The sequence below is a fragment of the Poeciliopsis prolifica genome, unplaced genomic scaffold, assembly GCF_027474105.1.
Source record: "Poeciliopsis prolifica strain line A6 unplaced genomic scaffold, Auburn_PproV2 SCAFFOLD081, whole genome shotgun sequence".
NCBI lineage: Eukaryota > Metazoa > Chordata > Actinopteri > Cyprinodontiformes > Poeciliidae > Poeciliopsis > Poeciliopsis prolifica.
Window position 1 is genome coordinate 1222988 of NW_026562456.1, and position 21611 is coordinate 1244598.

The following is a 21611-nucleotide window of genomic DNA, read 5'->3' on the forward strand; positions in this document are numbered from 1 at the left end:
AGAAACATCCAGCAGAGCGAATCTCATTTCTGCGTTTTCATCAGGAAATCCCCACGTTCATCTCCACCTGGTTCAACAGACAGTCAGGCTGCACTCACAAAGCTCAACATTCGATCAAGAGTTGGGATGGAAACAATAAATCCACTTGTGATTAAAGATTAGATTCAAATTGGATGCAATTGAAGAATAAAACACATTTTCCAAAGCTGTCTGATTCAGATGCAAACATCTTATTTTTAACACAAACTACAATCTAACACTAGAAAATTTTGGCTACAACACAAAATATTCAGTATCTCAGCTTTATGAGCATTACGCTGCTTTTCATGAACTTTTTAAATTTGGCCTCATACTTTTCAATAAAAGTGAAAAAATCCTGTTTTTATTGCTCAAAACTGAGAAAGAAAATGACAGTTTATCATTTTCAACTAAACATTTGACTGTTTTAGTCATTTAATGTTTTGCAGCATGTAAGAAAAATCCAAGTATTTTATTTTTCCTGTTTTGTTTAATCGATGATATTTTATATTCATGAGTCGCTCTCAGCCAATCAGAAGCTCCTCTGGTCAAACTCAACCAATAAAAGACAAATGACTTGCTTATTATTTAAACATTGTTCTGTTAAATATTTGAGTTTCTGTCATTACAAGGTTGTAAAAACACATTTTATAACTTTTACTTATTCTTTTCAGAAATGTGTCAATGTTTTCTTCTTCTGTCTAAATAAAGGTAAATACAGGAAATTGAAGTCGTCCACTAACCAAGCTTCTGTTAGAAACCAGCGATGGACTCAGACCTGAACATTCAGTCACATAAAGTCAGTTACAAAGTCGACCTTTTGTCACCTGAACAACATTTCCACATTTAATTCTCTTCCATAGAATCTGGAAAACACCTGAAAATCACTAAAGATTACAAGTTTGTTCACCAGAAAGAAAAATGTTAAGAACTGAAAACTCACGTGATGTTTCAGCTCTCCGTCGCCCCCCTGTGGAAGCTACCTGGAATTGAAAGAATGTTTCCATACATTGCAATGTTTTATTCTCTCGGTTTATTCTCTCAAACATCTTTAGAAACAAATGAGAGGAAATACAAAAACAGGTAAATTAAATATTTAGATCAAACTAAACGTTTCTCCCTTTCATTCGTTGATCCACTTTGAATGAAACGAGGCCAGAGAAACCACAAGGTGGCAGCTGAGCGGGAATGTAGTTGTGATGTGTGCACAGGTGCAGGAGGACAGGAAGGAGGTCAAAGTGCAGTTGAATGAGGTCAGAGTGGTTTGGAAACATTTTGCTTTAGGAGATAAGAACAAAGTCCAGGAACATTTTACACTGAAGGGAACCCAGAAACAAACCAGGAACAGTGACAAAGTAAGTACACCCCTGCAGCTTTGATGCTGAGACATCGTCCTCCAGAAAGAGAAAACGTCTGAGGACAAACGGAGAACATCCAACATCATGTAAGGTGGTGGCAGCATAATGATCAGGGCTTGTCTGGATAGAAGAGCAGATCTGCAGCAGAACTAAAGCTGGGCGATCAACCAGTTTAATTACTTTTAATCCAAAAGATTTGATTTTTAGATTTAGTTTTTTCACCCAATATGCCACACGCCTCAGAGCCCAGGGCGGCCATCTTGTTTTACAGCTTTGATTTACTTGGACTTTAATCTCAGGTCAATTCTACGAACAAATATTAGAGCCAAGATTTTTATTTTTATTAAAAGAATAAAGTGATACAACAATATAATATGGGAATAAAGTAGTGGCAGGAATTTTAGGATGTTTATGTTGTAAAATTGTGTCTTTATTTTGCAAATATGACTTTATTCTTGTAATCAAACAAAATACTTTTCATTGAATTAAAAGCCATGAGTGAAAAATCAAATATAGTTTCTGTCAATTTCTTTTAAAAAAGATTTATTTTAATCTGAATCGCCCAGCTTTCACAGATCAGCTGAAAAAAAAAGTCAAAAGTGCTGCAACGGCCTAGTCAAAGCCCATGTGACAGGAATCCTGGATCGGAGGGTGAACTTACTTGTTTTTCTAAAATGAACACACCGGAATGGATCTTTTGTCCATCAACCAATCAGATGTTCGCCTCCTTCGCGCTCAGCCTGACCCTTGATGACCACTTCCTGTCCTGACGCCAGCTTCCTGTACAGCTGCAGCAGCTCGCCGGCCTGCGGCGCCTTCGACTCCGGCGTCGGCGGAACGTCGAAGTCAGAGGACGCCTGAGACGCCGGCAGCTCCTCCAGTTCTGATTGGGCCAGGATGAGGGTGTCGTCCAGGTTCTGGGAGGACTGGTTGGACTGGGAGGCGGACAGCGCCAGGCTGAAGGCGTCCAGGTCCTCCGGGGTTCGGTCGCCGTCGCTGAACAGATCCGGGGTCTGAGACGCGGCGGAGCAGCAGGAATGCGATTGGCTGTTCTGGCTGTCGCTCAGCGGCTCCGCCGTAAAGAAATCCTCCCACTTCGGCGCTTTGCTCACGTCTCCTGTCCCCTCGTCTTCCTCCTCCTCCTCTTCGTCGTCCTCGCCGTTGGACTCGGTGCAGTCGAAGTAGTTCTGAGCAGCAGTCGAATCAGACGCCAGCAGAGGTAAAGACGTGGCCACCGGGGGCGCTGTTCTCTCAGCCGGCGTCTCTACAGTGAAAGGAGAAACAACCAGATTAACGTTTTCATTATAAATAATTGAAAAGAATGAATATTTGTAGTTTAATGCGCCTCGTTTGCCATCGTTCCAAAACCAGAGGAGCAAAAATCTATCACAGAAATGATCTGATCTTTGATTTCAGTCAAATCTAATCAGTTTTATTCTGCTGCCAAATTACACCAAGTTGAAAAGATGTTCAATATTATCTCATTTAATACAGTCATTGATTATATTTCAGCAGTTTGTTGATGGGTTTTATCTATACAGTCATAATGATTTGACACAAAATGAACATAAGTTTGGTCACAAAATATCCTAATCAATACATTTCATGCTAAAGTTGGAGAGATGAATACTTTAAGCTTGCCAAAAGTACTAATACTACAACACTACACATTTATAGAAGTATTAATAAATCTGCAAATTATGTATTTAATCGACGTTCTTGTCAAACGTTTGTAGATAATATTCTTCAACCAAAATCAAAATGTTTGTTTTGGTTGAAGAAACGTTCCTGAAACAGAAAAATGTGAAAAAGGAAGAAGGTAAAAATGTACCGCTGTGCGTTTCCTGGTTCAGGATCAGTTTCTTCCGGAGCGGAGCCAAATCCAAACCGTCGAAAAGCTCGTCGTCGCTGCTGGAGTCTGAACACGGAACCAGGAGCAAAACATACCACCTCAAACTGGGTGACCTCAAACTGGGTGACCTCAAACTGGGTGACCTCAAACTGGTTTCAACCAGGTTGGTGACATGAAGCTGATAATCCAGCTGGTTTCTGCATTGCAGGCAGTAAAATGTTTATTTTTGATTTAAACTAGAAATAAAAAAGTTTATTTGTATTTTTATGTATTTCTGATATTGTGGCAAAATAAAAATCTACAAAATGGGTAATTTTCAGAATGATCAATTAATCATCACAACACAGTTGGATAAAAATCCCAAATATGTCCAAACTGGACAGGAAGACATGAAACGGTCTTCAGGTTCTGAGTGGGTCACCGTCAGTGGGCCGCTGGGCTCGGTTCCGCTTCAGGACGCCCAGAGGTCTGTAAACCAAGGCGGATTCATCGGGCTGGTTCCGGCACATCAGCCTCAACCTGGAGACACAAACATCCTCATCATCCTCATCCTCATCATCCTCAGAGCGAAGACGACTCTGCAGCCTCGGGTTGAACCCTGGAAGCAGAGGCAGGACTGGTCCAGTCTGGTTCCTGGACCAGATGGAGTCTAGGAACACAAATTTCTCCGCTTCTTTCCAAACTCATCCAGACCCGGAATTAAAGCCAAATTCCCATTTTTCCAGATTTTTCTTGACTGAAGATTCTTAGGAGATGTTCTGACAGGAAGACATTCATTCAGAAAGCTTTTAAACTCACATCTGCGTGACGTCGGTCAGCGAGCGTCCGATCGGAACGACGCTGGGGAAAATGTTGACGGGCTGCAGGTAGGACAGGAAGTCCTTAATCTGGAACAAACCGGAAACAAACCTTCACTCATCTGGACCAACGAAACCAGCCGATGAAACAAGGTTGGAGATAAAGGTGAACGTCTGACCTCTGAGTAGGAAGAGTGGAAGCTGAAACAGGCTCTGTAGGAACTACTTCCTGTTCTGGAGGACAGACTTCCTTCAGCCAAACTGAACTGAATTCATTCCCCAAAGCGAACAGTTCTTTCTTACTTTATGATGACGTTGGTCTTCTTGGTTCGCTCTCCGAACCACATGGTCGACGGTTTGATGCTGATGATCCGGAGCGGCGACCCGTCGGCTGCCGAGCAACCGCACGGCAACCGGTTACCCTGGAAAAACTCCTCATCCTGCGGTGAAACAGTGAACATTAAATTCATTCATTCATTAAACGTTTGTAAAGTGTTACAACCATGGAGACGAGTGGAACAAACCCTGGGATGGCGGCAGGCGTGGATCTGAGTGGCGCGGTCGGTGGTGACGTAGCTCAGGATCTCCGGCATCTTCTTGAACATCGCCAGGCTGTTGACATGGATCTAAAATATGAAATATGTTTTATTAGAACATATTAATGTTAAATATGTTTTATTACAACATATTAATGTTAAATATGTTTTATTACAACATATTAATGTTAAATATGTTTTATTACAACATATTAATGTTAAATATGTTTTATTAGAACATATTAATGTTAAATATGTTTTATTAAAACATATTAATGTTAAATATGTTTTATTACAACATATTAATGTTAAATATGTTTTATTACAACATATTAATGTTAAATATGTTTTATTACAACATATTAATGTTAAATATGTTTTATTAGAACATATTAATGTTAAATATGTTTTATTAAAACATATTAATGTTAAATATGTTTTATTAGAACATATTAATGTTAAATATGTTTTATTAAAACATATTAATGTTAAATATGTTTTATTAGAACATATTAATGTTAAATATGTTTTATTACAACATATTAATGTTAAATATGTTTTATTACAACATATTAATGTTAAATATGTTTTATTACAACATATTAATGTTAAATATGTTTTATTACAAATATTAATGTTAAATATGTTTTATTACAACATATTAATGTTAAATATGTTTTATTACAACATATTAATGTTAAATATGTTTCATTAAAACATATTAATGTTAAATATGTTTTATTAGAAATATTAATGTTAAATATGTTTTATTAGAACATATTAATGTTAAATATGTTTTATTACAACATATTAATGTTAAATATGTTTTATTACAACATATTAATGTTAAATATGTTTTATTAAAACATATTAATGTTAAATATGTTTCATTAAAACATATTAATGTTAAATATGTTTCATTACAACATATTAATGTTAAATATGTTTTATTACAACATATTAATGTTAAATATGTTTTATTAGAACATATTAATGTTAAATATGTTTTATTAAACATATTAATGTTAAATATGTTTTATTAGAACATATTAATGTTAAATATGTTTTATTAGAACATATTAATGTTAAATATGTTTTATTAGAACATATTAATGTTAAATATGTTTTATTAAAACATATTAATGTTAAATATGTTTTATTAGAACATATTAATGTTAAATATGTTTTATTAAAACATATTAATGTTAAATATGTTTTATTAGAACATATTAATGTTAAATATGTTTTATTACAACATATTAATGTTAAATATGTTTTATTAGAACATATTAATGTTAAATATGTTTTATTAGAACATATTAATGTTAAATATGTTTTATTAGAACATATTAATGTTAAATATGTTTTATTAGAACATATTAATGTTAAATATGTTTTATTAAAACATATTAATGTTAAATATGTTTTATTAGAACATATTAATGTTAAATATGTTTTATTAGAAACATATTAATGTTAAATATGTTTTATTACAACATATTAATGTTAAATATGTTTTATTAAAACATATTAATGTTAAATATGTTTTATTAAAACATATTAATGTTAAATATGTTTTATTAGAACATATTAATGTTAAATATGTTTTATTAAAACATATTAATGTTAAATATGTTTTATTAGAACATATTAATGTTAAATATGTTTTTATTACAACATATTAATGTTAAATATGTTTTATTACAACATATTAATGTTAAATATGTTTTATTACAACATATTAATGTTAAATATGTTTTATTAGAACATTTAATGTTAAATATGTTTTATTAAAACATATTAATGTTAAATATGTTTTATTAGAACATATTAATGTTAAATATGTTTTATTAAAACATATTAATGTTAAATATGTTTTATTAGAACATATTAATGTTAAATATGTTTTATTACAACATATTAATGTTAAATATGTTTATTAGAACATATTAATGTTAAATATGTTTTATTAGAACATATTAATGTTAAATATGTTTTATTAGAACATATTAATGTTAAATATGTTTTATTAGAACATATTAATGTTAAATATGTTTTATTAAAACATATTAATGTTAAATATGTTTTATTAGAACATATTAATGTTAAATATGTTTTATTAGAACATATTAATGTTAAATATGTTTTATTACAACATATTAATGTTAAATATGTTTTATTAAAACATATTAATGTTAAATATGTTTTATTAGAACATATTAATGTTAAATATGTTTTATTAGAACATATTAATGTTAAATATGTTTTTTTAGAACATATTAATGTTAAATATGTTTTATTAAAACATATTAATGTTAAATATGTTTTATTAGAACATATTAATGTTAAATATGTTTTATTAGAACATATTAATGTTAAATATGTTTTATTAGAACATATTAATGTTAAATATGTTTTATTACAACATATTAATGTTAAATATGTTTTATTACAACATTAATGTTAAATATGTTTTTATTAAAACATATTAATGTTAATATGTTTTATTACAACATATTAATGTTAAATATGTTTTATTAGAACATATTAATGTTAAATATGTTTTTAGAACATATTAATGTTAAATATGTTTTATTACAACATATTAATGTTAAATATGTTTTTTAAAACATATTAATGTTAAATATGTTTTATTACAACATATTAATGTTAAATATGTTTTATTAGAACATATTAATGTTAAATATGTTTTATTAGAACATATTAATGTTAAATATGTTTTATTAGAACATATTAATGTTAAATATGTTTTATTACAACATATTAATGTTAAATATGTTTTATTAAAACATATTAATGTTAAATATGTTTTATTACAACATATTAATGTTAAATATGTTTTATTACAACATATTAATGTTAAATATGTTTTATTACAACATATTAATGTTAAATATGTTTTTTTACAACATATTAATGTTAAATATGTTTTATTAAAACATATTAATGTTAAATATGTTTTATTAGAACATATTAATGTTAAATATATTTTATTAAACATATTAATGTTAAATATATTTTATTATTAGAACATATTAATGTAAAATATGTTTTATTAGAACATATTAATGTTAAATATGTTTTATTACAACATATTAATGTTAAATATGTTTTATTAAAACATATTAATGTTAAATATGTTTTATTAGAACATATTAATGTAAAATATGTTTTATTAGAACATATTAATGTTAAATATGTTTTATTACAACATATTAATGTTAAATATGTTTTATTAGAACATATTAATGTTAAATATGTTTTATTAGAACATATTAATGTTAAATATGTTTTTATTAGAACATATTAATGTTAAATATGTTTTATTAAAACATATTAATGTTAAATATGTTTTATTAGAACATATTAATGTTAAATATATTTTATTAAAACATATTAATGTTAAATATATTTTATTAGAACATATTAATGTAAAATATGTTTTATTAGAACATATTAATGTTAATATGTTTTATTACAACATATTAATGTTAAATATGTTTTATTAAAACATATTAATGTTAAATATGTTTTATTAGAACATATTAATGTAAAATATGTTTTATTAGAACATATTAATGTTAAATATGTTTTATTACAACATATTAATGTTAAATATGTTTTATTAAAACATATTAATGTTAAATATGTTTTATTAAAACATATTAATGTTAAATATGTTTTATTAGAACATATTAATGTTAAATATGTTTTATTAAAACATATTAATGTTAAATATGTTTTATTAAAACATTTACAATGAAAATCCTGAACAGATTATCCACTTTCCTTAGAATCAGAACCAGAAGAGCCGAAGGTAGAGAACAGATTCACTTGATGGATGGATGAAAGAATGAACACATGAATGAACACATGAATGACTGAATGAACAGATGAATGGAAAGATGACGTTTTGTGAATCTTTATCCACCACTGAATGGAGTCTTTTCTGATTCCAGATTTCTTTAAGAATCAGGAAAACTTATCGTGTTTCCAGATTCTGTCCATTTCCACAGAAACGAACAGGTTCCCAGGCTCTGAGCAGATCCAGCAGGCGGCAGGATGAACTCTGACCCAACAGGATAAATGTTTTTCCTGCATGAGGAAACTTCGCCGAGCGGCTCACCTGAGTGCCGAACTCGTCTCCCAGGTTGGTGAACAGGTACTCGTATCCGTACGCGGCCTTGCAGTTCAGCCACACCACGTGATACGGACTCTGGCCGATCCAGCTTCCGATCAGCTCCGAAATCCCTTTCAGACACACTTCCTGCCAACACAGGAAGCAAAACCAAAACACTCCAACGCTTAGCATGGTTAGCATTAACATAGAGCCTTCAGCACTTAGCAATGATAGCATGCTAAACAGAATATGCAGCATCTAGCTAGCATCATTAGCATGCTAAATAAAACCTCCAACTCTTAGCACTGTTAGCATTAACATAGAGCCTTCAGCACTTAGCAATGATAGCATGCTAAACAGAAAATGCAGCATCTAGCTAGCATCATTAGCATGCTAAATAAAACACTTAGCATTGTTAGCATGCGATACAGAATCTCTGTATCGCATGCTAAATTGAACAGTCTGTATTCTGTTCTATTTAGAGAAAAGCTGGTATCCATGGCAACCCACATCATTAGCATGCTAACCTCCAGCACTTAGCATCATTAGCTGCAGGTCAGTAAAATGACTCACCCTGCTGGGGATCTGGTAGAAGCGCGGGTCGTAGAACGTGGAGTCCAGATAAACGCTCTGTATGTCTTTGACCCTGAGGGACACGGAGCGGACGGTCAAGTCCAGACCCGGCCAGAACCGGCCAGAACCGCATGAAGTCGACGGCCGGAAGTAGGGAGTGCACGGGCCACTTCCAGCCCACGAGCCAGAAGTTTGAAACCTGTCTTGACTTCACCTGCTGCCGGAGTGCAGATGCTCCATCCTGGACGCGTCTCCGACCGCCAGCCGGAAGTCCCCCGTGTACAACACGTTTCCATGGCAACCCTCAAACAGGAACCTGGGAGGTGCAGAAGGTACAGGCGGACATGTGATGAAACAGGAAATACATCACAGCCACTTCCTGTGGACCTTTTAACTGGTCAGATCTCAACAGTCCAACTGCGTTGGTTTCCTTTGTGATCGAACAGATTCCCGACTCCGAACCGATTCATGACTCAGTGTTCATGGACTCCTGAATCTGAACAGACTGGTGAACTGCTTCCCAAAACAGATTCATTTGAACACATTCCCAACATTTAAACTTCTCACACACAGTTGATGAACAGATTCTTCAGGAATCTGAACGAACAGATTCCTCATCCCGAACAGATTCCTCATTCCGAACAGATTCCTCATCCCGAACAGATTCCTCATACCGAACAGATTCCTCATCCCGAACAGATTCCTCATCCCGAACAGATTCCTCATCCCGAACAGATCCCTCATCCCGAACAGATCCCTCCCCCCTTTGCTTCAGCGCTAAGAACAAGATTACGAGGAATCATTTGAAGAATCCGTTCAGAGATCTGATCAAAGCGATAGGGAGGGACCTGTTCGGGATTAGGAATCTGTTCGTTCAGTCAGATCAGATTCTTTAAATGATTCCTAATAACCAACAGATTCCTTGTTTTTAACACTGAACAAACTGATTCCTGCCTCCAAGCAGATTCCAGACTCCTGGTGATGAACAGATTCTCAGACTGAACACATTCTTTTTACAAGTGATCTGGATCAGCAGTTCTTCTTGTTTTTAGCTGCTTTTCACTACATTTCTGTTCACAACATAAACGTTTTATAGGAAATGTTCGCTAAGCCACAGAACCAGACGTCACTCACATGACGGATCCAGGACAGTGACCTGCAGGAAGCAGCGTCACCACAACCTCTTCTTTCTGTCCCACAAACAGAAACCCAAAGTTAGAAACAAAAGCTGAAAACCTCGGACTGCAGCTTCGAACACACTGACCTCTCCGGACGCTTCGTCCACCAGGGAGATCTGAGTGGGGCTCTCCAGCTCCAGAGGAACCTGCGACGGAAACCAAACTCAGCACGGATTCCCAAAGGGTATTTGGTAAGCCTGGTAGGTCACCAGGCTAACTTTGCACCCCCGCCAGGCTGAGTTTGTTACTTATACACAGAGGATGGTAGAGTTCCCAAAAATTATAGTCAAGTAAGAGTAGCACTTCTGCTACATGTTTTTACTCAAGTAAAAATACTCCTAAAATAATTTTTTCCAAAAAAAGTTACTAAAGTAAATGTAATTGAGTAAATGTCACCAACTCTGATTATAACATCGACAGCGAAAACGGGTTAAAGAATCTCTTTGTTGAAACAGCAAAACGGCAAAAAAAAGTTAATTAGAATGAAACGGTTGCAAAAGAACTTATATTTATTTATTTGAAGACTTTATAGTTGGTGTTTATGTATTGGTAATAATGTCTTCCAATAACACATAGTACAAATGTAACATTAACTCAAGGTAATTCTGTTTAATACTAAACGAACGTCACTAATATTTATGCATTTCCTATAAGAGAAGTGTTTATAACACTTTTAAGCATTTCAACCATAACTGTATCATATTGGGATTTTATGCAACAGACCAACACAAAACAGTCAATTGTTGTGAAGAATTGTGAAGTTGACAGGAAATTTTGAAATTTCCTGTCAACTTTAAACACTTTTTAACTCTAAAATGCGGAAGGCGTCAGGATGCCTGGCCTGCCGCCGGGCTTCTGGCCTCAGTGACCGGTTTGGACCCGAGACCAGAGGGGTTGGTACTCACAATGTATTCCTCCCAGAAGGCGTACTTTGGGTTGTTTAGCAGCAACTCTTTGGTCACAAAGGAGCAGTAGAGTCTGACGGTTCGACTACAAACACAAACAGGAAGTAAGTTCTATTTACTCTTCCATTAAATACTTTAATATGTTTTTTTCATATTTTTTAAAACAGTCACCATGTTGTAACTGTACAATATGAAAAACTCCTCTGAAGAAATGCAGCAAAAACCACCAATCAGAGCCAGGAAAAGGGTTTTATTGTTGTCAATCATGGCGGAGAAACAACTTGCAGGAAAACCGTTTATCCGCCGTCATCGGTGGCCAGGCTATCTAGCCTTAGCATTCACAACAGGCTTTGCTAGTAGGCCTGTCGCAATAAATCAATTAATCACATCACAAATTAAAACGATTTGTTTTCCAAAAACTGGAGGACAAAAGTCTTCAGTTTGGAGTGTCGGTCACAAAAATCCCTTTTTAGGAAGGACAATTTTGTTTATAGTGACTTCAATGTCAATTTTATTTATTTATTTATTTTTGTTGTTGATTTATTTCCAATATTTGAAATGTCTCCCAGTTCCAGTTTTCAATGTTCATTCAAATTTAAATTGATCTTTGAGGCTGTTTTCTTGCATTATTATGCCATTACCATGATATTACTAAACAATTGTCTCAAAACAACGTTTTCCTTTATGTTTATCATTTCTGGGACAATTTATCATCAAGCAAAATGTTTTATTGTGACAAACCTACACATCATGAGATTGTGATTGACAGCGCTAAGACCCACCTCCCGGCTCTGATAGGCTGTTTCCAGTTAGCGCTGGGAGAAACCAGAGCTAGTTTTCCACTTATAGACCAACATTATATAGTCACGAATTTCAACTAATATATGAAAACAGGTTTTGATAAAGGTTACACACTGCAACCTGAACGTGTTTTTAGACTCCATGTCCTTAATAACAGCTGCAGGAACCATGAAGCAGAGGAAGAATAGTTTCATTTCTTATCTGTAGCCAAACGACAGGTAAGATGTGCTCACCTGAGCTGCAGCTTCCTCCTCAGCAGAGGTCCTTTCAGGCCTTTCATGTGGTCTGAAACGCAGAAGAAACCAGGAGTTTACGCGGCAGAACCAAAAACAGCCAAATGTTGTCCGGTTTCATCACCTTTGTGACAGTGAGAGAGGAAATAAGCCTGCGCGTGCAGGTTCTCCCGGTCGAACCGGTCCAAAGACACGGTGGGATACTCCTTCATCCGACCCGCGAACGAACTCATCTCTCAGCCGAACCGAACATCCACAACTTCGTTTTGCTTCAACATCATCATCTCGGTTTGATTTTGGTCCGCCCAGTTCAACTGCTCTTCTTCTACGTTCCAACCAGTAAGTGATTTCAGAATGTCGCCATCTGCTGGCCAAACACGCCTTTGCTGCCACTCAGCGTGTCCGCCATGATGTGAATGGCATTTTATTATTATTTCTTTATTAAAAATCATCACTAAAGTTTAAAAACAGGATGATAGGGCACAACCAAAAGATAATCAGACACGTAAAACAAAGGACAGTGTGACACAAAAAAATACGGTGTGAGAAAATAAGCTGAAGTCATTACTATAACAACATTCAATTCTTAAATTAAAGAAGGATTAAAATACCTTTTATTATGTTGGTACAATTATGGAGGAGTTATTTTAATTGTTGCAACGATTTAGCACTTTTTAAAATAAAATTATTAAAGTAAAACAAAAAACATTGAAAAGTTTTTTTCATTACACTTATGAATTTAAAAAAAATAGAGCAACTGAAGCTTTCAAATGTTAACTTTTCTTTTTGCTTTTTATATTTCTTTCACAATCCAAAAAACTACTTTGTCATTTTTAAACAGCTGTTTACAAAATTACAATCAAAGCAGTTGTTTTGTTGAAAGACAGTCAAAATTAAATAAAAATAAATAAATAATATTTTTGTATTTTTCAGTACCATTACTATTTGAACAATTGTTCTTCATTTTGACAGATATTTTAAATTTTAATGTTTACATTGATCTTAAATAATTTAAGCTCCTATTTTCTTACATGCTTTAGCGCCACCTGCTGGAAGATTATTAACAAAAGTAAAGAAAACCTTCACTCGAGTCACTTCGCGAAAAAGAAACTGAAGCTCCGCCTCCGCCGGCGCACTGAGCTCCTCACCGGCTTGTAAATGATGCGGAGCATCGCAACTGCAAAAGAAACGGAAAAACTTCACATCCAGCAAAAGATTAATTAAAGTTTTATTTCCCTTCAAACAGACACCATCTCACTTAAATGAGCAAAATGTTTCATCTTCAGTTCATCAAAACTGGTGAACAAGTTAAATAAAAACTGAGCAGTTTCTGTTTTCTTAAAGGTTGTTTTTCTACCTCAGAGAAACGTGACGCCTGTTTGTCTCGTGACTTTACGCACTAAAGATGTGTTTTCTTTGCTGTTATTAATCTCTGGGCCTGTCACACTCTGCTCATGTGACGCTAACTTCAAGGGGGGAGATTATGCACATCTAAGGATTAGATGAAAGTTAACAGTAAGTAGAAAGAAAACTGATCCCATCAGCTGACCTCACTACATACAGCTGCTTCTGCAACAAGAGTTCAACTGTATTCAATAAGAACAGAACAAAAACATCTAACTTTTCATTTTAAGAATATTATATATATATATATATATATATATATATATATATATATATAATACAATGAAATGATGCTTGTAGGTTTGACTGTTTTTATATTATAAAGTACAGTTATTATTGACATAACAATGAACTTATGAATTATAATAATTATAATGACTTATGAATAAGAATCATTAATAGTATTAACAATAATTATTGTAATAATTTTAATTATTATTATTATACTAATAAATAATAATCAGTGTTGCTATAATAATTATTATAAATAATAAACAATTATGTATTAAATAATAACTATTTTCAGTATCATTATAACTCAACAAATATATTTGTTTGGCTGCAGCATATTTCACTGTGATGTCAGGTGAACTGAGATTTCCGGAGCGCGCCTGCGTCCCTGAACGCATCTCGGTCGGCTCAACAGTTAAAGTGAAGTCACCTTTAAGGAGCTTGAAAACCGGAGCTTATTCCCTTTAACTCTGACCTTCTGTGAAACCATGTTTCCACTCGGATCCACTCGGGATCTGCGAGGCGAGTGAAAGCGTCGGAACCGGGAGGTTTGCGGTTCGTTTGGTTCATCTGCCGCTGAATGTTGTGATTCTCTCCGAGCGGATGATCCGTTAGCTTAGCTCTGCTGTGAGTAAAGCTTCACTTTGCTGCTGCACGAAGCTTCATTCTGCTGGTTTTGCGTCAATTGAAAATGTTTTCGACGTAACTTTAAGATAAAATCTCTTCCTAAAGGGTGAATGCGGATTGTGCGCCTTAAAACAAACAAAATGTGTATTTAAGTAGATAAGCTCCGTTCGGTTCAAGCTAGCGCTTCCAGTGTTTACTTTCATAAATCTGTATTTCTCATCAGCTGGGGGATTTGTTTTGCAGTATGTTGGTCTCCAGACTCAACATCTTGAGTTTGTTTCATTAGTTTCTGTGCTGCTGAGAAGAAGCTTAGAAATAAATCAGGGTTTGGATACAGATGAATGTTTTAGTGGCTCTAAAAGGCAGCTAAATATGCTAGATTTTCAGATTTATTACATTTTAACTTTAACTCAGAAACACCTTATCTCCACCCCACAAAGAGTTGATGATGCTGGGGGCAGCAGTAGCAGTCAGTATTGCAGCGTGTCTGAACAGGCCTCTGACTGAAGAATGATGATGTATGTCCAACATGACATGATGAGGCTCAAAATCTGGGATGTTCCACCATAACATGACAAACTCTGCTAATCCACCTAATCTGCTTTTGCCACTCCTCTTTAAATTTGTCTGGAAAGATGCTGGAGTAGGGGATAAAAGTTTGAACTTTCTCCTCTTCTCTCTGCATCCATCAGCTATAAAAATAATAGATCGCTGCCACGGTTATGCATCATTAAAACAGTCTGAAAGTAAAAGAATTCAAGAAATATATATATAGTTGTCTAATTTAGCTCCAATTGTGTGAATTTAATAGAATTTTTACCTGTTTGTGTTTTCCTGGCATGTTGGCTCATTTTGTGTGAAATGTTTCATTGTGGACTCATTTTAAGAAGCCTAGTGAATCACAAGGCGGTGCAGGAATGTAGCTTCAGGCCAGGTTTATTCCCGTTTATAATGAGCCTCTTGTTTTCTCTCTGGTGTCGTTGGGTTTTTTGCTGATAAAGCTCTGCGGAGGAGTTTTTCCGTTTTCCCCCGTCTTCTCAGCCAGAACAGGAGGAAATGAACACAGCTGCGTGACTTTTCTCCTCACTCCTCCTTTTGTTTCCCTTTTTATCATTTCTGCTCTGAGCAGAAGGTGAAATGTTTCATTTTAGCTTGTTTTGTCTAAATTTAGGCCGGCGGCACCAGGTGTGCTGGCAGAAACAGGAAGTAGGGAGGTTCTTTGAAATCGAAAATAAAATGTTTCAAACTCCTCAATATGCCGTTTCGGAAATATGATGGTTTAGATGATTAAAACCTGCAGAAAAGGTAGGAAACCATCAATTTATTTGTATTTCAAATAGTCAAAACAATCATTTTTCCTGCTGGTTTTCTGAGAAATAAGTGATTCCAGGAAGTAACAGCTTTTCATTTTCTGGGTGACAAACTGTTCGCTGCTCATTTTGACATGTTGGAAATAATTTATTGTCAATGGTTTAAGGGGAAACTCAGCCACAAATCACCTATTTATTGGAAGGTAAAATGTCTAAATTGAAAAACTCAAAAACCTTTTTTTTAAGTTCAGTTTTTAATGTAAATGTATTAATACACCTAAATTAACTTACAAGTAAATTTTAAGCAAGATATATACTTAAGCCTATAAATTCATAATACTGATTAAAAAAGTATTAATTTCACTGGCAGATTAACTTACAACACATCAGTATTAAGGAAGTATATACTTTAAATAAATTCCTATGTCTTGCTACAAGTGGTGTAAAAGTTAGTTTATTCCAAGTGCACTACAATATTTACATTAGAAACTAGACCAAAAAATACTTTGTGTTTAAGTTTCTGTAAAATAATTTGTTTAATTCTGCAATATTTTTGTCTAAACTCCTTCAGTGCTTCCATCTTTGGGTTGAAAGGTGGCGACTGGTTCCCTTCCACACTTGGCCACGCCCCCTTTTGGTATCATAGCTCCGCCCACATTTGGGTTTTGCTTTGAAAACAAAAACAAACCAAAGATGACAAACCGACCGAAGATTCCCACAGAGCTTCATCAGACAGAGATGATAGTTTCTCTCAAACAATCAGTTCATCACTGAACTGAAAGCGTTCATGTTCAAAGTTCACCAAAACCAATGGCAGAAACAAGAACTAGTTCATCAATGATTCACAAGAACCAGAAAATGTCTGACCTGATCTGTTAGTTTGCATATCCAGTAAGTCAACATGCAGCCGATCTGGACTCTGGGAAAGTATTTACTCCCTGGGAAAGTATTCACTCTTTCCAGTCGGGATTTTACGTAAAAGACCAGAAAAGGAAACTCAGTCTGTGTGCAGAAAGTGGTTCTGGTTTGAGCTTCCTCTTTTGGTTATGGTTTGTTATCACTGCTGAAAATGAGAGGAAGTAAAGGTTCAGTGAAATCTGGACGTGACCCAGCACCACGAGGGAACCACCGTCTGTCCTTCCTCCCCAAAACAGAACCAGCAGAATTTACTCCATTCATTCTGATTTAATTTTCCCTTTTCTGACTTCAGTCACACATTCATGAAATCAGGAACAGTACAGACAGTCCTCTGCATTCAATAGCAGAGTCTTCAGTCAGAAGCTACTTCAGAGTTGATGTAATACAGACTGCTACAGGAGATCCTTCCTACCATCAGCATCAACAACTCTTTAAAACCTTAAATATGAGTTAAAACTACATTTCATTTTTTTAATTTAATTTTAAAGATCTGGGAAAAAGTTGAATCCTTGATTCCTTTTTGTCCTTAAAGCCTTTCTTTCCCGTTTCCTTCCTTATTCCTTACTTCCTCTCTTTTTGTTCTTATTTAGTCATGCTTTCGTTTTTTTCTTCCGTTTCTGTCATTCTAGTTTCTCTTGTTCTATTGTTTTTTTATCTTGTTCTCTAATTTTTCTCTTTCTTTGTTCTCCTTTCAGTTCTGTTTTTCCACGTTTTCTCATTTTTCATTCTCAATTTTCTTCTATTTTTTCTCGCTTATCTTCTCTCATATCATCATTATATCATCATTCTCGTTTTTTGTCGTTTTTCACTCATTTGTTCTCCTGCCGTTCTGGAAGCCATGTTGTTTGTTGCATCATTCAGGAATTAAAAACGTTCCTAACTTGATATATTTCAATCTGTGGTAAAAACGAGTTTCTGCGTCTCTCCTACCTCCCAGCCTCCGCCATGTGTCCACCCGGCTGTTCGCTCTGACCGATTCACCGACGCCGGGCTGGAGATGAGCTTAACGCAGTGGCTGAGCGTTTCCAGGAGGCGGCGCTGTTGAGACGGGACTGATTGGGCTTCTGCCGCCGCCATGGACGAGTTCTCAGGCCGTACCTACGGCACCAGCGGCCTGGATAACCGACCTCTGTTCGGAGAGACGTCGGCTCGGGTAAAAACTCCGGTTAGCTCAAGATTCAAAGGTTTTACCATGTTGGGTTCCAGCCGGTTCTGGAGTCACGTGTTGAACGTTGTCCTGCAGGATCGGATCATCAACATGGTCGTAGGAGGCTTCACGTCTGTGGTGGTTCTGGTGAGTTCTGCTGTTGATCCATTTAGTTCAAACCCGTCCCACTGCCAGAACTGAAGTTACTGAGTTTTCTAAACATTTGGACACCTTCATGACCTGCATCTTTAGTTCTGAGTCGGGTTTCTAAGAGCCAGACTGCAGCTTCTCATGGCTGAAGTCTGAGGCTGTTTTAACACCTGGTAGCTCAGTAGTTGCAACATTTGTTCCACTTCCAGCTGCTGTGGTTCTTTCTCAAACCAACCAAACTCTTTGAGCAAGCTGTTTTCCTCCTGGCCTGTGGGGGCGCTGCATCAAGAACCACTGAAGAAAACAACATGAAGACCTCTGAAGACGCTGAGCGCAACTTAATTCTTGATCAAATATAAAAAAATTGAGTGGAGTCAGATTTTAATGGTTGAAGAATTTCTCTTCCGCTAGCGTGAGGCTAGCGCATTTGTTTTGGTTGTATTTACCCAGAATGCCCTGCTTCTGGAGGGTCTCCAGTCCACTTGGTGTTCACACGTGCATTCAAAGCAAAGCACAATTCCTTTTAATCAAACCCAGACTGACATTTGTAGCCGGACCGCACCGGAGACTGCTCCAAAACCAGGAAGTGGACTTCAGCCCAGGGCATTCTGGGTAAACACAACCCAGTATAACGTTAGCAGGAGAAATGGCTCCTGGTCTTTAGCCAAAGACAAGAGAAATCTACAACTGCTAAAATCTGAGAGCAGCTTGTTAGTTTCCATCTGGAGGTTTAAATGTTGTTTCATTCAGTGGTTCTTGGTGCAGCGCCCCCACAGGCCAGGAAGGGAACAGATTTTTCAAAGAGAACTACAGCAACTGCAATAAATGTGCAATAAATGTTGCAACTTCCACTCACCAATCAAGCCGATCTCTGCTGTGAACGTTCAGACTAAATGCTGATCTTCTATTTCCTAGATAACCGTGATCTTCTCCTTCGTCTTCCCCTCGTTGCCTCCGCGGCCGCTCAACATCTTCTTTGCTGTCTGCATCCTGCTGGCCTGCGGCTCCACCATCGTGCTGGTAACTAAAACACTGATCTGGAATACTCTCTGGCTTTCTAACACAATCTATCAAAGATGGAAATATTGCTGCAACACGTTTACATTTTCCTTCCCGGCAGACAAATTTGAATTTAAAGTTTTGTTAAAAATTTTTCAGGTTTCCTGCAGGTTCTGGAAACATTTTTGTTTAATTAATTTTCGCTCAAAATGGTGAAGAAACTCCAGCAGCAAAAGTTTGAGTTTTTAAGTTGCAACTTAAAAAGAAAACTTTGCTTTGTTTTTATTTTAAAAAATACTTTAATACGTTTACTCTGTTACTGTTTTTACATTTTAACCATCAGTATTTTGGTCAAACATAATAAAACATTTTAGTTGAGGATTTCAAACTTTTCTGCTTTTAAAATGACAAAAAAAAAAACAGATGTAGTGTTTCTAGGTGAAAGTTGAAAGGTTTTCTTCTTCTGCAGATATTCTGGTACCGACAGGGCGACCTGGAGCCCAAATTCAGGAAGCTGATCTACTACATGCTGGCCACCATCGTGCTGCTGTGTTTATGTGCCAACCTTTACTTCTTCGACGTCAGGTAGAGGAAGAGGAGGAGGAAGAGGGGACCTCATGGCTTTGACTGACAGAGGGAGGTCCAACGTGGACCGAGACGGGACCAAAAACACGGAGGGTTAAAGTTCCCGGGGTCAGAGTTCAGACGGCGGAACTCAAACAGAATTGTTTACGTCCCCGTGAATCCTGACCCTCCAGCGAGGATCCAACTTGTGTTTCAGTGATTGGAAATAAAGATCTGAACACACTAAGCCTCCACCGGGGGCGCTAGAGAGTCACAGTGATTCACAACCAGAGAATGAAAGTTGAAGGTTGAAGTGAAAAATGTTCCAATTTAAGGAGGTTGGCTTCCTGTCGGGCGATTTGAGGCTGAAACCTCAGACCTCTGAATTTGGATTAAAAGGATCTTCAATCCCACGGTGCGTTCAGGGGAGGCTCTACGGTCAGGAATCCAAAGCTTCTTTTAGTTTACTAGTTGTAACAGGGAGATTTTTCACTTTAAACCAGAATCAAGTGAAGCTTTATCTGCTTTTTTACTAGATGCTTGCAAGATGTTTGATCAAATTGGAGCTGGGAGATTAATCCGATTTTTGGTTTATGAGGATTTTAATTTTGGAAAATGTAGATTTTTGTCCACCAGTTCTGTCTGTAATTCAGAGTGATGTCAGCACTCCCAGGGCGGCCATTTTGTTTTGCTTATATGAGAATAGTAACAATAATAACAGAATAAAGTTGTAGTATCACCAGAATAAAGTCTGTTGAATAATAAATAGAAATACCAAATCTTTTAACAGTTTATCAGTTAATTATCAGGATTTTAAAACTGTCAAGGAAACAACTGAATTTATTTAAAAGAAAAACCGACTGAGTTCGGATCCTTACTTTTTTCTCATAATTTCGGTTTTTCTGGTAAAATTGCGTCTTTATTCTGATGATATGATTTTATTCTTGTAATTAAACATAGTCTGGTAGCCTGGTCGTAACTCAGACGGATTTAAATAAAAAACACAAAATCTGTTCCAGTATGAAAAAGTTACATTTTAATCTGCATCATATCGCCCAGCCTCACTGAAATAATCTGCTCCGTTAATCCCACTGGTGTTGAATCTAAGCTGGACTCGTTACGCATCGTTAGTCTGCCTAGAGACGAACGGAAACTGTTTCTGTTCCTTAAAACTGGAAAATCAGAGAAAAGTCAATTTTAGGTTCTATAAACAGAAATGAACAGTTTTCCCTCCATTTTGTCACTTTAATGTGTTTCATTGTGATTTTATAAAGTAACAGCCTGAATGATGTCAGTCAACTGGCCTCTGTGCGACTGAATGTTGGTGGAAATGCCAACTTTCCCTGAACGCCTCAGAAATGTTTCTACAAAACGTTTCCTTCAAGACTGAAGGAAGGAAGTAAGGAAGGAAGCATAACTGGAAACCAGTTTACTTCCAGTTGTCCACATTGTCTCTTTCTTTTGTCTCAAAAAAATATTCTAAAATTTTGAGTTTCATCTCAGAAATATTCTGAAAAAACGCGTAAATTTTTGAGCTCAAAATGTTGAAAGTTTGCAGGACCTCAAACTAAAATTTTCAGTTTAACTTCACATTTTCTAAAAAAAAAAATCTACATTTGGAAAGTTTCAAAGATTTAAAACTTTTGGAGCTCAGACATTTTCATGTTTTTTTTAAAAAAATCTGAGATTTATCTAAAAATTTTGATTATTTTCTTGCAAATTGTCAACTTTTGGAAAGCAGAAATTCCTGCTTTTTTTCTTTAAAAAATTCTGAGATTAATTTCAAGATGTCTGAATTTTGTCTCCAGTTTTCATGTTTTGGAAATCAGATTTTGAATTGTTTTCTAGAAATTTTTGAACTAAAATAAA

At 35.4% G+C, this 21611-nt stretch overlaps 2 protein-coding genes across 3 annotated transcripts; one reads left to right on the forward strand and one right to left on the reverse strand.

The window, feature by feature from the left end:
- Nucleotides 1-209: 209 nt before the first annotated feature.
- dclre1c (DNA cross-link repair 1C, PSO2 homolog (S. cerevisiae)) lies at nucleotides 210-12701 on the reverse strand. Its single transcript, XM_055022011.1, has 15 exons — nucleotides 12517-12701; nucleotides 12393-12444; nucleotides 11359-11443; nucleotides 10540-10599; nucleotides 10410-10465; nucleotides 9490-9591; nucleotides 9276-9348; nucleotides 8709-8849; nucleotides 4550-4651; nucleotides 4329-4465; nucleotides 4205-4259; nucleotides 4027-4115; nucleotides 3650-3747; nucleotides 3208-3294; nucleotides 210-2640 (listed from the first exon to the last, which is right to left on the reverse strand). The coding sequence occupies exons 1-15, from the start codon at nucleotides 12623-12625 to the stop codon at nucleotides 2081-2083; spliced, it is 1806 nt and encodes a 601-aa protein (XP_054877986.1). The 5' UTR covers nucleotides 12626-12701; the 3' UTR covers nucleotides 210-2080.
- On the forward strand, nucleotides 11371-21422 carry tmem243b (transmembrane protein 243, mitochondrial b). 2 transcript variants are annotated; one of them, XM_055022013.1, is made up of 5 exons: nucleotides 11371-11462; nucleotides 17820-18035; nucleotides 18126-18176; nucleotides 19095-19199; nucleotides 19648-21422. In XM_055022013.1, exons 2-5 carry the CDS (start codon nucleotides 17958-17960, stop codon nucleotides 19765-19767), a joined length of 354 nt encoding a protein of 117 aa, XP_054877988.1. In that variant the 5' UTR covers nucleotides 11371-11462; nucleotides 17820-17957; the 3' UTR covers nucleotides 19768-21422. The 2 variants fall into 2 exon arrangements, with proteins under 2 accessions (XP_054877988.1, XP_054877987.1); XM_055022012.1 differs by lacking the exon at nucleotides 11371-11462 and adding an exon at nucleotides 14422-14654.
- Nucleotides 21423-21611: the final 189 nt, after the last annotated feature.